This window comes from Oryctolagus cuniculus, chromosome 2 (genome assembly GCF_964237555.1).
Source record: "Oryctolagus cuniculus chromosome 2, mOryCun1.1, whole genome shotgun sequence".
In the NCBI taxonomy this organism is placed as follows: domain Eukaryota; kingdom Metazoa; phylum Chordata; class Mammalia; order Lagomorpha; family Leporidae; genus Oryctolagus; species Oryctolagus cuniculus.
In genome coordinates, this window is record NC_091433.1 from 95,367,485 (window position 1) to 95,382,647 (window position 15,163).

General features: G+C 40.0%; 1 protein-coding gene across 4 annotated transcripts in view; it reads left to right on the forward strand.

The window, feature by feature from the left end:
• LOC127488233 (zinc finger protein 665-like) overlaps positions 1-15,163 on the forward strand; it is a 55,213-nt gene that overhangs the window by 31,934 nt on the left and 8,116 nt on the right. For 2 of the 4 annotated variants that reach the window (XM_070068649.1, XM_070068648.1), the window contains exons 2-4: positions 12,630-12,756; positions 13,001-13,093; positions 13,485-13,630. Coding sequence is in view for 2 of the 4 variants with exons in the window: in XM_070068647.1 (XP_069924748.1) it covers positions 12,633-12,756; positions 13,001-13,093 (217 nt within the window). In the remaining 2 variants the exon portion in view is untranslated. The remainder of the gene's footprint in view (positions 1-12,629; positions 12,757-13,000; positions 13,094-13,484; positions 13,631-15,163) is intronic. The other 2 variants (XM_070068647.1, XM_070068646.1) reach the window with 1 other exon arrangement.

Here is a 15,163-nt window from a genome sequence, read left to right on the forward strand (position 1 = left end):
CAAGAGCTGATCAAGTCACTGTTTCTCATAGTGTCCACTTCACTTCAACAGGTTTCCCCTTTGGTTAGAGCTCCTATTTCTAAGTGCTTGAAATTATAAATGCTGGTCATTACTCAGAAGGTGTATGTAGGGGTTGGTGCCATGGCTCACTTGGTTAATCCTCCACCTGTGGCACTGGCAATCCCATATGGACACCAGGTTCTTGTCCCAGTTGCCCCTCTTCCAGTCTAGTTCTCTGCTGTGGCCCTGGAGGGCAGTGGAGGATGGCCCAAGTGCTTGTGTCCCTGTACCCACATGGGAGACCAGAAAGAAGCACCTGGCTCCTGGCTTTAGATTGGCGCAGTGCCAGACATAGCAGCCATTTGGGGAGTGAACCAACTGAAGAAAAACCTTTCTCTCTGTCTCTCTCATTGTTTATTACTCTACCTGTCAAAAAAAAAAAAAGTATTTAAAACCAGTGAGAGGAAATGAGTTGTAAAAGATCAATCAATAACAATTGAGTGTTGCCTGCTGCCTGCACACTTTCTTCTCAGGAATCCCCACAGAATTTACAACCATAATTCCAAAATCATCAACTCCTGCTGTCAGAAGTGTGTGGATACCACTATAGGGAGCAATAATTTTTAGAAAGGACAAGGGAATCCACTATTTCATGATACTATTCTTGTTTGATGCCTAAAACTTCATTTTCTTTTACATTGTATGATTCTGGGAACTAAGTAATAATTTTCTTCTAGGTCTGAGATGAAGTTATTTAAGATAGAAGTTCAAAACTGACGTCCCTCAATTTGGAGAATGAAGTCACCGAAAGGCGATTACCAGATCAGTGCTGATATAGGCATTTGTATAGCACAATTCATACACTATACATAGAAAAAATGACTAATAGCTGTGGCCCAGCAGTCAATGGCCCATGAGACCATCACTCAAATCCTCAAGAGTTTGACTATAATTTCACGCCAATTATCATTTAGACAAGAAGAGGAGTAAAAGCAGGAGCTTCATGATACCCTAATATATGTCTCTTGCTTAATTGGCAGAAACTGCAACTTAAGTGCAGTTTTTTTTTTTTTTTAATATAGCTTTGTTAAAAATATACAGATAACTGGATTGATGGATAGATGAATTTCAGGAAGTTTTGGGTAAGGAATTACCAGATAGTGCAGTTTTAAATATTCACAAAGATTTTACAAGGCATTCACCCTGTTTTCCAGCCATATTAATCCACCAAATTATTACTTTTTTACTGTGAAATATCCACAAATTGTTTTAGTAGGTAAGCTCAGGCATCATTTTAAAGGATTAAAAATGATTTATTCAGGGATATTATTTTCTTCTAAACACTAAAGTTAAAGAGAGCCCTTGGAGGTTTTTTTCTAAGTATCTGTAGAAGTATTTGAGGTTTTAGAACCACAATTTAATTATGAGAATTGAAAAAATAATATATTTAATGAGAATTTCCAAAAATTCTATCCACATTTTAATTTCTCCATTTATAGTATGTTTCTTTTCTTCTTTTTTTTTTTTTTTTTTTTTTTTTGGACAGGCAGAGTTAGTGAGAGAGAGAGAGAGAGAGAGACAGAGAGAAAGGTCTTCCTTTTTCCATTGTTTAACACCCCAAGTGGCCGCCATGGCCGGTATACTGCACTGATCCAAAGCCAGGAGCCAGGTGCTTCCTCGTGGTCTCTGATGTGGGTGCAGAGCCCAAGGACCTGGGCCATCCTCCACTGCACTCCCAGGCCACAGCAGAGAGCTGGACTGGAAGAGGAGCAACTGGGACAGAATCCAGCACCCCAACTGGGACTAGAACCTGGGGTGCCAGCGCCACAGGTGTAGGATTAGCGAAGTGAGCCATGGAGCCAGCCAATTTATAGTATGTTTCTTTAAAATGTATTTGCCAAGGCAGGAATTAATGAGGAATGGGAATATTATGTGAGCACTTCGTGTGGTTAGACAAGTTTTATGTATCCCCGCTGTATCCTAAGAGGTTGATTTTCCAGCAAATTTCTTCCTAATGGAGGTGTGCACTGTCTGAAAGGGAAAGTTGCTTCATCAGTCTGATGTCAACAGGGAAAGAACATGGAAAGTCTCCTTTATTTTCCTTCTCAGCATATGCCATTGTAACCACTCCCACCATCTTTAGAGAATTTCTGGTCCTGAAGCTGTCCTCATATTGCTCAAGGACTGTATGACTGGTTTCTATGTTTATGAATGTTAGTGTGGGGGTAAAAGGAACTTTGGAGAGCAGGACAGGTTCCTGTCTCTTGATGGCATAAGTGCAGTTGTAGATTGGAGGCATTATAATCTCTCTTTCAGGTACACCCTATAGACCTTGGCTGGTTCAGGAAGGGATAGCAGTGGTAGATCCTCACTTCCAAAGCCATAGAAGAAATGAATAATGTTGGATTTTCAAAGATTTTTTTTTTTTTTTGTCAGAAGATGAGGGGCTAGCACTGTGGCTCAGCGGTTTAATGCCCTGGGCTGAAGTGCTAGCATCCCATATGGGTGCCAATTTTAATCCTGGCTGCTCTTCTGATCCAGCTCTCTGCTGTGGCCTGGGAAAGCAGTAGAAGATAGCCCAAGTCCTTCAGCCCTTGCACCCCTGTAGAAGACCCAGAAAAAGCTCCTGGCTCCTGGCTTCAGATAGGCACAGCTCTGTTGTGGCCATCTGGGGAGTGAACCAGTGGATGGAAGAGCTCTCTCTCTCTCTCTCTCTCTACCTCTATCTCTACCTCTACCTCTACCTCTACCTCTACCTCTACCTCTCTCTGTAACTCTGCCTGTCAAATAAATAAAAATAAATCTTTAAAAAAAAAAGGTATATGATGTGTCTGACAGAAGACCAGTGGGTCTCCAGCTATACAGAAAGGTGTTCTAAAATTTCTGTAGACCACTGGTCTCATACAAGATTGCCGTGGGATGGAGATGGGTATTCAGACCATTTGAGCTGAATTGTATATGAGCTGAATGTAGGTTGCACCTCTGTCACTGTTTACTCATTTTTAAGATGAGCACAGCAACAATACTAGTGAAATGTCCTTACTGTGAGATGTGTGCAGGCTGACTTATACTGTGTTGCAATTGCATTTATCGGGTTTCTGGTGTATTTTCTTTAAGTGAAGTTTTTGGTTTCCTGCACTGCATAGCCTGCCCAATGCTACTCGTTTGAGGTTACAGAACTTATACATTACATAGTTTCTGGGAACATGGAAGTTTGGGTACTGGGGGACAGTCCCATTTCCTTTGGAAGTGAGAAGTTGTTATGGTATTTGAAGAAGAGAGCTCAACAAATAGAAATCTTTTCTAACAGAATACTACTTAATGCTCTCTGAGATAACACCTTAAGGCTCAGAGCAGAGACAAGAGTCATTAAAAAGTAAAGATCCTAGTTGCATGGTTCAAGCAGTTATGGATCATACTGACCAGAGTGAATAAGATATACTTGATATTACCTTACCTCATCCATTAGTTTTCAAGACTTGGTGGTAATAGAAGTTCTGGACCAGCATTCAAAAGAGAGTTGTGAATGGATTAGAAAGATGGTGGTCTTAAGGGTACAGCCTGGGGGGGAGGGATAACCTCTCATATCTGAGAGGCACTATCTGCATTGCTTCCTACCACATGTCAATTACTTCATTCCACTATCAACATCTCTAGAAATGGAGGTCTGTGAAACCTACTCTGTCATATACTTGGTACCTGGGCTATGCTGCTGCCCCCTGTATTCTTTTTCTCTTTATCTTTTATTTAATAAATATAAATTTCCAAAGTACAGCTTTTGTATTACAGTGGCTTCCCCCCATAGCTTCCCTCCCACCCACAACCCTCCCACCTCCCACTCCCTCTTTCATTCCACTCACATCAAGATTCATTTTCAATTCTCTTTATACACAGAAGACCAATTTAGTATATATTAAGTAAAGATTTCAACAGTTTGCACCCACACAGAAACACAAAGTGTAAAGTACTGTTTGAATACTAGTTATAGCATTAATTCACATTGGACCACACATTAAGGACAGAAATCCTACATGGGGCATAAGTGTACAGTTACTCCTGTTATTGATTTAACAATTGACACTCTTGTTTATGGCCTCAGTAATCACCCTAGGCTCTTGTCATGTGTTGCCAAGGCTATGGAAGCCTTTTAAGTTCACGACTCCAATCTTATTTAGACAAGGTCATAGTCCAAGTGGAAGTTTTCTCCTCCCTTCAGAAAAGGTACCTCCTTCCTTGATGGCCCATTCTTTCCAGTGAGATCTCACTCACAAGGATCTTTGATGTAGGTGTTTTTTTTTTGTTTTTGTTTTTTTTTTTTTTTTTTGGTTTATTTGTTTTTGTTTGTTTTTTAGCTGGATTGTCTTGGCTTTCCATCCCTAAAATACTCTCATGGGGTCTTCAGCCAGATCCGAATGCCTTAAGGGCTGATTCTGAGGCCAGAGTGCTGTTTAGGACATCTGCCATTCTATGAGTCTGCTGTGTATCCTGCTTCCTGTGTTGGATCATTCTCTCTTTTTTAATTCTATCAGTTAGTATTAGCAGACACTAGTCTTGCTTATGTGATCCCTTTTTGACTCTTTATCCTATCAGTGTGAACAATTCTGAACTGAGGCTGATTAGTTTGACTAGTGAGATGGCATTGGTACATGCTACCTTGATGGGATTGAATTTGAATCCCCGGCACGTTTCTAACTCTACCATTTGATGCAAGTCAGATTGAGCATGTCCCAAATTGTACCTCATCTCCCTCTCTTATTCCTACTCTTATATTTAACAGAGATCACTTTTCAGTTAAATTTATTTTATTTTTTTATTTTATTTTATTTTTTTTATTTTTGAAAGGCAGAGTGGACATTGAGAGAAAGAGACAGAGAGAAAGTTCTTCCTTTTGCTGTTGGTTCACCCTCCAATGGCTGCTGCAGACGGCGCACTGCAGCTGGCGTGCTGTGGCTGGCACATTGCACTGATCCAAAGCCAGGAGCCAGGTGCTTCTCCTGGTATCCATGTGGGTGCAGGGCCCAAGGACGTGGGCCATCCTCCACTCTACTCCCAGGCCATAGCAGAGAGCTGGCCTGGAAGAGGGGCAACTGGGACAGAATCCGGCACCCCGACCAGGACTAGAACCCGGTTTGCCAGTGCCACAAGGTGGAGGATTAGCCTATTGAGCTATGGCACTGGCGCTTTTCAGTTAAATTTAAACAGCTAAGAATAATTGTGTGTTAATTACAAAGGTCAACCAATAGTATTAAGTATAACAAAAAATACTAAAAGGGATAAAGTATTAAGTTGTTCATCAACAGTCAGTACAAAGGGTGAGCAAGTCACTGTTTCTCATAGTGTCCATTTCACTTCAACAGACTGCCTTTTAGGTGCTCGGTTAGTTCTCACTGATCAGGGAGAACATATGATATTTGTCCATTTGGGACAGGCTTATTTCACTCAGCATAATGTTTTCCAGATTCCTCCATTTTGTTGCAAATGACTGGATTTCATTTTTTTTTACTGCTTTATAGTATTATTTATTTATTAGTTTATTTATTTTGCTTTATATATTCTATAGAGTACATGTCCCATAATTTCTTTATCCAGTCTACTGTGGATGGGCATTTAGGTTGATTCCATGTCATAGCTATTGTGAATTGAGCTGCAATAAAGATTAAGGTGCAGACCACTTTTTTGTTTGCCAATTTAATTTCCTTTGGGTAAATTCCAAGGAGTTGTATGGCTGGGTTGTATGGTAGGGTTATATTCAAGTTTCTGAGGAATCTCCAGACTGACTTCCATAGTGGCTTGACCAGTTTGCATTCCCACCAACAGTGGGTTAGTGTCCCTTTTAACCCACATCCTCGCCAGCATCTGTTGTTGGTAGATTTCTGTATGTGAGCCATTCTAACTGGGGTGAGGTGAAACCTCATTGTGGTTTTGATTTGCATTTCCCTGATTGCTAATGACCTTGAACATTTTTTCATGTGCCTGTTGGCCATTTGGATTTCCTCTTTTGAAAAATGTCTATTTTGGTCCTTGGCCCATCTCTTGATGGGTTGTTTGTTTTTTTGTTGTGGAGTTTCTTGATCTCTGTAGATTCTGGTTATTATCCCTTTATGTTGCATACTTTGCAAATATTTTTTCTCATTCTGTTGGTTGTCTCTTCACTTTGCTGACTGTTTCTTTTGCAGTACAGAAACTTCTCTATTTGATTAATGCCAATAGTTGATTTTGGCTTTGATTGCCTGTGCCTCCAGGGTCTTTTCCAAGAATTCCTTGTCTGTCCTTATATCTTGCATGGTTTCTCCAATGTTCTCTAGTAACTTGATGGTGTCAGGTCATAGATTTAGGTCTTTAATCCATGTTGTGGATTTTTGTGTAAGGTGTAAAGTAGGGGCCTTTCTTCATGCTTCTGCACGTGGAAATCCAGTTTTCCTAGCACCATTTATTGAATAGACTGTCCTTACTCCAGGAATTGGTTTTAGATCCTTGATCAAATATAAGTTGGCTGTAGATGTTTGGATTGATTTCCGGTGTTTCAATTCTTTTCCATTGGTCTATCCATCTGTTTCTGTACCAGTACCATGCTGTTTTGATAACAACTGCCCTGTAGTATGTCCTGAAATCTGGTATTGTGATGCCTCCAGGTTTGTTTTGTTGTACAAGATTGCTTTAGCTATTCCAGGTCTCCTGTGTCTGCATATGAATTTCAGCATCATTTGTTGCAAATTTGAGAAGAATGTCTTTGGTATTTTGATTGATATTGCATTGAATTTATACATTGCTTTTGGAAGAATGAAGTTTTTGATGATGTTGATTCTTGCAATCCATGAGCATGGAATTTTTTCCATTTTTTGGTATCTCTTCTATTTCTTTCTTTAAAGTTTTGTAATTCTCATCGTAGAGATCTTTAACGTCCTTGGTTAAGTTTATTCCAAGGTATTTGATTGTTTTTGTAGCTATTGTGAATGGGATTGATCTTAGCAGTTCTTTCTCAGCTGTGGCATTGCTTGTGTATACAAAGGTTGTTGATTTTTGTGCATTGATTTTATATCCTGCCACTTTGCCAAACTCCTCTATGCATTCCAATAGTCTCTTAGTAGAGTCCTTTGGATCCCCTAAATAAAGAATCATATTGTCTTCAACAATATTGACTTCTTCTTGTATCCCTTACTTTCTTTTTCTTGCCTAATGGCTCTGGCTAAAACTTTGTGAACTATATTGAATAGCAGTGGTGAGAGTGGGCATCCCTGTCTGGTACCAGATCTCAGTGGAAATGCTTCCAACATTTCCCCATTCAATAGGCTGCTGGTCATTGCTTTGATTATATTGTGGAATGTTCCTTTTATACCCAGTTTTCTTAGAGCTTTCATCATGAAAGGGTGTTGTATTTTATCAAATGCTTTGTCTGCATCTATTGAGATTATCATGTTTTTTCTTCTGCAGTTTTTTAATGTGGTGTATCACATTGATTGATTTCCAACATTGAACCATCCCTGCATACCAGGGATGAATCCCACTTGGTTTGGGTGGATGATCTTTCTGATGTATTATTGCATTCTATTGGCGAGATTTTTTTGAGGATTTTTGCATCTATGTTCACCAGGGATATTGGTCTGTAATTTTCTTTCAATGATGCATCTTTCTCTGGCTTAGGGATTAAGGTCATGCTGGCTTCATAGAAGGAATTTGGAAGGATTTCCTTTTTTTCCATTGTTCTGAATAGTTTGAGAAGAATTGGAATTAATTCTTTTTTCAATGTCTGGTATATTTAGCAGTGAATCCATCCGGTCCTGGGCTTTTCTTTGTTCGAAGGGCCTTTATTACTGTTTCAATTTCTGTCTCAGTTATGGGTCTGTTTATGTTTTCTTTGTCTTCCTGGTTCAATTTAGGTAGATGGCATGTGTCCAAGAATCTATCCATTTCTGATAGATTTCCCTGTTTGCTGGCATTAAACTCTTTGTAGTAATTTCTGATGATTCTTTTTATTTCTGTGGTGTCTGTTACATTTCCTTTTTTATCTCTGATTTTATTGATTTGGGTTTTTCTCTCCTTTTTTAATTAGTTGTGTGTCAATTTTGTTTATTTTTTCAAAAAACCAGCTCCTCGTTTGGCTGACTTTTTGTAATTTTTTTTCTTTTTTCTTTTTTTGTATATAAGACTGTTGATTTCTTCTCTGATTTTAATCATTTCTCTTCTCCTACTAGTTTTGGGTCTGGTTTGCTGCAGTTTTTGTAGATCCTTGAGATGCGTTGAAAGCTCATTTATAATAGCTACATCTTCCTGTTGAATTGATCCCTTAATCATTGTATAGTGCCCCTCTTTGTCTCTCTTAATAGTTTTTGTGTTAAAGTTTATTTCGTCTGATATTAAGATGGCTACACCAGCTCTTTTTTCATTTCTGTTGGCATGGTATATCTTTTTCCAGACTTTCACTTTCAGTCTGCATGCATCTTTATTGGAGAGATGTGTTTCTTGTAAGCAGCAGATAGATGGGTTTTGTTCCTTAATCCACTCAACCAGTCTGTGTCTTTTAACTGGAGAGTTGAGGCCATTAACATTCAATGTGACTGTTGATAAGTAGTAACTTTGCCCTGACATTTTCCCAAAGATATTTCTAATATATGCTTTGAACTTCCTGTTATCTTTTACTGGGAGGTTTTCTTTCTTTACCTTCTTTCATATTGATGGCTGTGTTTCTGTGTGTAACACATCTTTAAGCATCTTTTGCATGGCTGGATGAGTGGTGACAAATTCTTTCAATTTCTGTTTGCTATGAAATGTCTCTACATCACCTTCATTCACAAATGATAGCTTTGCAGGATATAATATTCTGGGCTGGCAGTTTTTTTCTCTTAGTACCTGGGCTATATCTCGCCATTCCCTCCAAGCCTGTAGGGTTTCTGATGTGAAGTCTGCTGTGAGTCTAATTGGAGATCCTCTGAGAGTAATCTAACATTTCTCTCTTGCACATTTTAGAATCTTTTCATTATGTTTCACGCTAGTGAGTTTGATTACAATGTGTCGTGGTGAGGATTTCTTTTCGTCATGTTTATTATGGGTTCTATGAGCTTCCTGTACTTGGATGTCTCTGTCCTTCTCCAAGCTGGGAAGTTTTCTGCTAGTATCTCACTAAAAAGGGCCTTCTAATCCTTTCTCTCTCTCCATGCCTTCAGGAACTCCTGGAACCTGAATGTTGGTTTTTTTAATAGTATCCTGTAGATTTCCAACAATATTTTTTGGATTTCTAATTTCCTCTTCATTTCTTTGCTTTGACTCTATACTTTCCTGTGCTCTGTCTTCTAAGTCTGATATTCTCTCTTCTGCTTCACTGATTCTGTTTTTAAGGCTCTCAAATGCATTTGTCATTTGATGTTTTGAATTCTTCATTTCATTTTGATTTCTGTTCACTATCACAATTTCATGTTCTACTAGTTGCTTCATTTCCTTTTGATTTCTCCTTAAGATTTCATTTTCATGAGAGAGATTTTCTACCCTGTCCAGTAAGGATTTCTGTAGTTCAAGAATTTGTTTTTGAGAACTTCTAAGTGTTCTTATCATAAATTTTTTGATATCCATTTCTTACATTTCTTCTATCTCATCTACTTTATAATCTTGAATTGGGGTGTCTTATTCATTTAGGGGCATCATAATGTCTTCCTTGTTCTTGTTTTCTCAGTTTCTGCATTTGTTGTTTGGCATTGTGGAGATATTCTTTTTTTTTTTTTTTTTTTGATGTGGTGGTTTTTCTCATTATACTATCATTCGAATAAGTGGACTGTCTGCTTTTGATGGATCCTTAGAGGCTTGTGATGTGTGTGGCCAGAGAGCTCTGTTTGGTTCTTCAGGGTTAAGGGTGACACACCCAAGTAAGGCATGGTAAATTTTCTCTCTTTCTCTCTCTCTTTCTCTCTTTTTTTTTTTTTTTGATTCAGAAGGGATTAATTTTGCACAGCTGAGCAGAATTGATTGCAGTCAATGTCTGAGCTCTGGCCCCTGTGGGTATTATATTCATCTACTCTACCCCAAGGACCACACAAAGGATTTGTGCAGTCCTCAGTGTAAGCTCAGTTTCCCCTGCATTCTCCCACTGTGTTGCTAAGGTTACCAAGTTTGCAGCATCTCCTGAGAGTACTCACTCTCAGGCACTCCATGAATTCTCTCACACACCCTCAGTTTTTTTTTTTTTTCACAGTCACAGTTCATAAGCTCCACACATTCACTAGGTCCTAACCTCCTTTTATTTCTCCCCACCAGAGTCAGGTTTTTTTGCTTAGCTGAGGGCGGGCTCAGCCCTGAGGTGGTGCAGCTTTTATGTATGTCCAAAATGGTTCCTGCTCTTTGTCTCGCTTGCCTTTGTAAGGTGAGTGGAGAGAGAGAATCGTGTCCATACAGGTCCCTTTTATTTTATTTTATTTTATTTTATTTTATTTTATTTATTTTATTTTATTTTATTTTTTTCTCTCTTCCAGTTATCCTGTTGGACTTTCCCCCACAGGGCTTCAAACTTCATTCCCTCTAGGCTCTTTCTGCCACTTCCCCACCTTTGTCTTGGGCTACTGAGGTTTTGCTTCACCTCCCTTTCCAGCAGCTGGGGTCCCGATCTGTGGGCACCCCTGCCCTCCATGTAGCTCCACCATGTCCCACTAGTTCCAGAAGAGTTTCCTCTGCAGTTTTTTTTTTCCTAACTCTTCCCTGAAACTACATTATCTCCACTTTTATTAAACTATCTTTTCTTGGACTATCAGTGTGCTCCCTCCCTATTCCACCATCTTGGAGGACTCCTGCCCCTTGTGTTCTAATAGTCCTTCCTGGTAGCTCAAGGAAGTTTTGCCAGGATCTCTGTAAAAAAGATGAAATAAATTGTTTTTCAGGAGAAAAGTGCTTTGAGTAGTGTCACATGATTTCTAAATACCCGGCACCCTAACTTCTGTCCAATGTTCTCTATCTTGCCACACTTAATTAAAAAACATTTATTTTTCAGATCCATTTCAGAAATTGTCACCAGTTCAAATAGTACTGCTTTAGAAAACTTTCATGAGTGTGTCTTCTCTTTTGCTACTAATGCAATGTTTGGAGTGTATGACTTCAAAAAGCATATTGTGAGGTTGGTGCTGTGGCACAGCGGGTTAATGACCTGGCCTGAAGTGCCCACATCCCATATTGGCACGGGTTCAAGACTCAGCTGCTCCACTTCTGATCCAGCTCTGTGCTATGGCCTGGGAAAGCAGTAGAAGATGGTCCAAGTCCTTGGGTCCCTGCACCCATGTGGGAGACCTGGAAGAAGCTCCTAGGTCCTGGCTTCAGTTGGTGCAGCTCCAGCCATTGCAGCCATTTGCAGAGTGAGCCATTGGATCGAAGACCTCCCTCTCTCTCTCTCGCTCTCACTCTCGCTCTCTCTTGCTCTGCCTCTCCTCTCTCTGTGTAACTTTGACTTCTAAATAAATAAATCTTTAAGAAAAACAAAAAGCATATCATAAAAATTTTCCCCCTTTCAGTCATTCTTCTTGAACAATATGCAGTATACATGCAGCTACAGAAAATTATTGTGAACCTTTATCCTGCTTTCTGAAATAGTAAAATTATATTAAATTAGATTTCATATGATAATAAGCTTCTTAAAATATAAAACAAAAGAACACAATGACCATATATAAGCTGAAATGTAAAGAACAATCTTAGGGTCTCCAGATAATTTATTTGTGTGAATCTCAGGACTTTTTTTTTTTTTTTTTTTTTTTTGTGTATTAGCAGCTTTTCTAAGGTCTAATTGATAGGCAAAGATTGTGTTTATAGGAGCTTTTTTCTACATTTTTTAAAAAGTTTATTTGAAAATATTGTATATAGAGGAGAGACCCAGAGAGATCTTCCTTCTGCTTGTTCACATCACAGATGGCCGCATTGAGCAGGGCCAGGACAGAATGAGGCCAGGAACCAAGAAATATTTATTAGCTTGATAGAGAAAGAAGTTGATTGGCTGAGAGATAGAGAGCTTTGACACATTAATTCACTTCCTAGATAACCATACCAAACAGAGGTGGGGCAGGACTGAAGCCAAGATTGAGGAATGGAATCTAGCCCTCCTTCATTGGTGACATCACCATTGCTTCCCCAGGTTTGCATTATCTGGGAGCTAAAATCTAGACCTGGCATTGGAAATCAAACATAGACACTCTAAGGTGGCATCATAAACAATAAGCTAAATGTCTGCCCTGTCTTAATATATTTTTTCTCTGACATATTGGAAATGATATGCATGGTGTTTTCCTGGAAATTATTTTCTGTTCATTCCCATCGTAGTTTCACTGATGGTTTCTTGCCTTTTTTTCTCAATGCTTCTACATACTTCTCCTTAACATTGCCCATTCAAGAGTCAGTATTGCCCCTCTTTTAGCTTGCTGTGCAATTCCCCTTGACAGATGTGGCCTTTGTGATTTGAACCTTCTGTTTCCCTCCAGCTTGGGCATTTCTCACTGCCTGTAGATCATGGATTTGACTCTGTTGAATGCTCTGTGTGGCGTTCTAAACACTCAACAAGTCTAATGTGAAACCATATCCTTCCTTTTTCCTTCCTATCTATACACAACTGTCAGTGTTTGTTTTGTGACAGAGTTAATATGTTGACTGGAAGTGTAATGTTACAGGTGATGATAGCATTTGAAGACCTGGCTGTGTACTTTACCTGGGAGGAATGGCAGAACATGAACAATGCTCAGAAAATCCTGTACAGAGATGTGATGCTGGAGACCTACAGCAGCCTGTTCTCGTTGGGTGAGTAACACCCATCACATGCCCAGTGATAACATTTTCTTGCTATTTGACAAGCAAGGGAACACTTTATAATGTTTAATATTGGGCAGGATTAGAATTTGAGTCCATGAACAATCTGACTATCTACCATCTAACAAAAGATTCAAATTGGAACATTTGTTGCATAGCTCCTGAACCAAGCTGTAGTCCTTTAAATAACCCAAGATAGTGATTTTACAAAGTCTTACTTTGTTTCCATTAATAGGGCACTGCATTACCAAACCTGACTTAATCTTCAAGTTGGAGCAAGGAGAAGAGCCATGGATGGTGGAAGAATGCCTGAATCAGAGTCTTTCAGGTCAGTCTGCACATAACAGACAGGGAGGCCAAGGCAGAAAGTGTGCAGATGTTGACTGGTGTTCTTTCCATGAATTTTTCTCAAGCCTTACTCCTGATGACAGCTGGTTTTGTGCATCAGACACAGGCATTTAGAGATACCAGTATCTTTCTAACTTTTGTTCTTAGTGAAGATGTTTTTTGATTAAACAAAATCCAGTCATTTTCTGCTATTACTAAGGCTTTTATCTAGATTTGATACATTCCCCAAATTCTAACTTCTCCTTCTTTGCACTTCCATACCTTTTCCTTTATGCACTTATTAGTTCCTTCAGTGCTTGTTAATTAGGCAACATACAAAAACTTATTGTTTTTAAGATTAATTTTTCTGTTTTTTTTTTCTTTTGAAACAGGCAGAGTGGACAGTGAGAGAGACATAGAGAAAGGTCTTCCTTTTGCTGTTGGTTCACCCTCCAATGGCTACCATGGGCAGTATGCTGTGGCTGGCACACCGTGCTGATCTGAAGCCAGGAGCCAGGTGCTTCTCCTGGTCTCACAGGTGGGCACAGGGCCCAAGGACCTGGGCCATCCTACACTGCAGTCCTGGCCCAGAGCAGAGAGCTGGCCTGGAAGAGGGGCAACCAGGACAAAATCCAGCAACACAACCAGGACTAGAACCTGGTGTGCCAGTGCCGCAGGCAGAGGATTAGCCTATTGAGCCACCGCACCAGCCTGTTTCTTTTTTTTTTAAAGATTTATTTATTTGAAAGTCAGAGAGAGAGAAGAAGGAGAGGCAGAGAGAGAAAGAGAGGTCTTCCATCCACTGGTTCACTTCCCAATTGGCTGTCATGGCTGGAGCTATACTGATCTGAAGCTAGGAGCCAGGAGCTTCTTCCAGGTCTCCCACATGGGTACAGGGGTCCAAGGACTTGGGCCATCTTCTACTGCTTTGCCAGGCCATAGCAGAGTGCTGGATCAGAAGTGGATCAGCTAGGACTTAAATTGGTGCCCATAAGTGGTGTTGGCACTGCAGATGGTGGCTTTACCTGCTATGCCACAATGCCAGGCCCCAGAATCTTATTTCTAACTCATTGCTCAGATTGAGTTCCCACTCATGATTTTTCCCAGGCATAGAACTTGCCCAGGACTGAATCAATAAATGTGAACTCTCTCTTTCTTAGTCTCTTTCTTTTTTTTCCTCTGTGACTCTCAAATAAATAAGAAAATTATAGTCTGTTGGAAACATTTGAGGAGTGAGCCTACAGTTGGCAAACCTCTGTTTCAGTCTGTCTTTATCTCTCATTCTGTCTCTCTGATTCTCAAGTAAGTAAATAAGTAAATGCTAAAAGATGGTCATGTGGCTTGCTGTGGCACAGTGAATTAACACCCTAGCCTGAAGCAGCAGCATCCCATATGGCCACCAGTTTGGGACCCAGTTGTTCCACTTCTGATCCAGCTCTCAGCTATGGTCTGGGAAAGCAGTAGAAGATGTTCCAAGTCCTTGGACCCCTGCACCCAAGGGAGACCCAGAAGAAGCTCCTGGCTCCTGGCTTCAGATCAGCACAGTTCTGGCCGTTGTGGCCAATTGGGGAGTGAACCATTGGATCAAGACCTGACTCTCTCTTTGCCTCTCCTCTCTCTGTGTAACTCTGACTTTCAAATAAATAAATAAATAAGTCTTTAAAAATAAAAGATGGTCATGAGTAAGCCTCTGTGCTGTGGCATCAGAAATTATGAAGCTAGGAATGACATTGTGGTGCAGTGTGTTAAAGCTCCAGCCTGCAACACTAGCATTGCATATTGGTGCCAGTTCAAGTCCCAGCTAGCCCTCTTCTAATCCAGCTCTCTGCTAATGCACCTGAGAAAAGAGCAGAGGTTGGCCCAAGTCTTTGGCCCCTGTCCCATGTTGGAGACAAGAAAGACACTCCTGGCTCCTAACTTCATTTTGGCCCAGCATTGGTTGTTGTGCCCATGTGGGGAGTGAACCAGCAGATGGAAGACTTCTCTCTGTCTCTATCTCTCTCTATAATTCTAGCTTTCAAATAAATAAAGTAAATCTTTGAAAAAAAAGAAATCATAAACTAAGCATGAA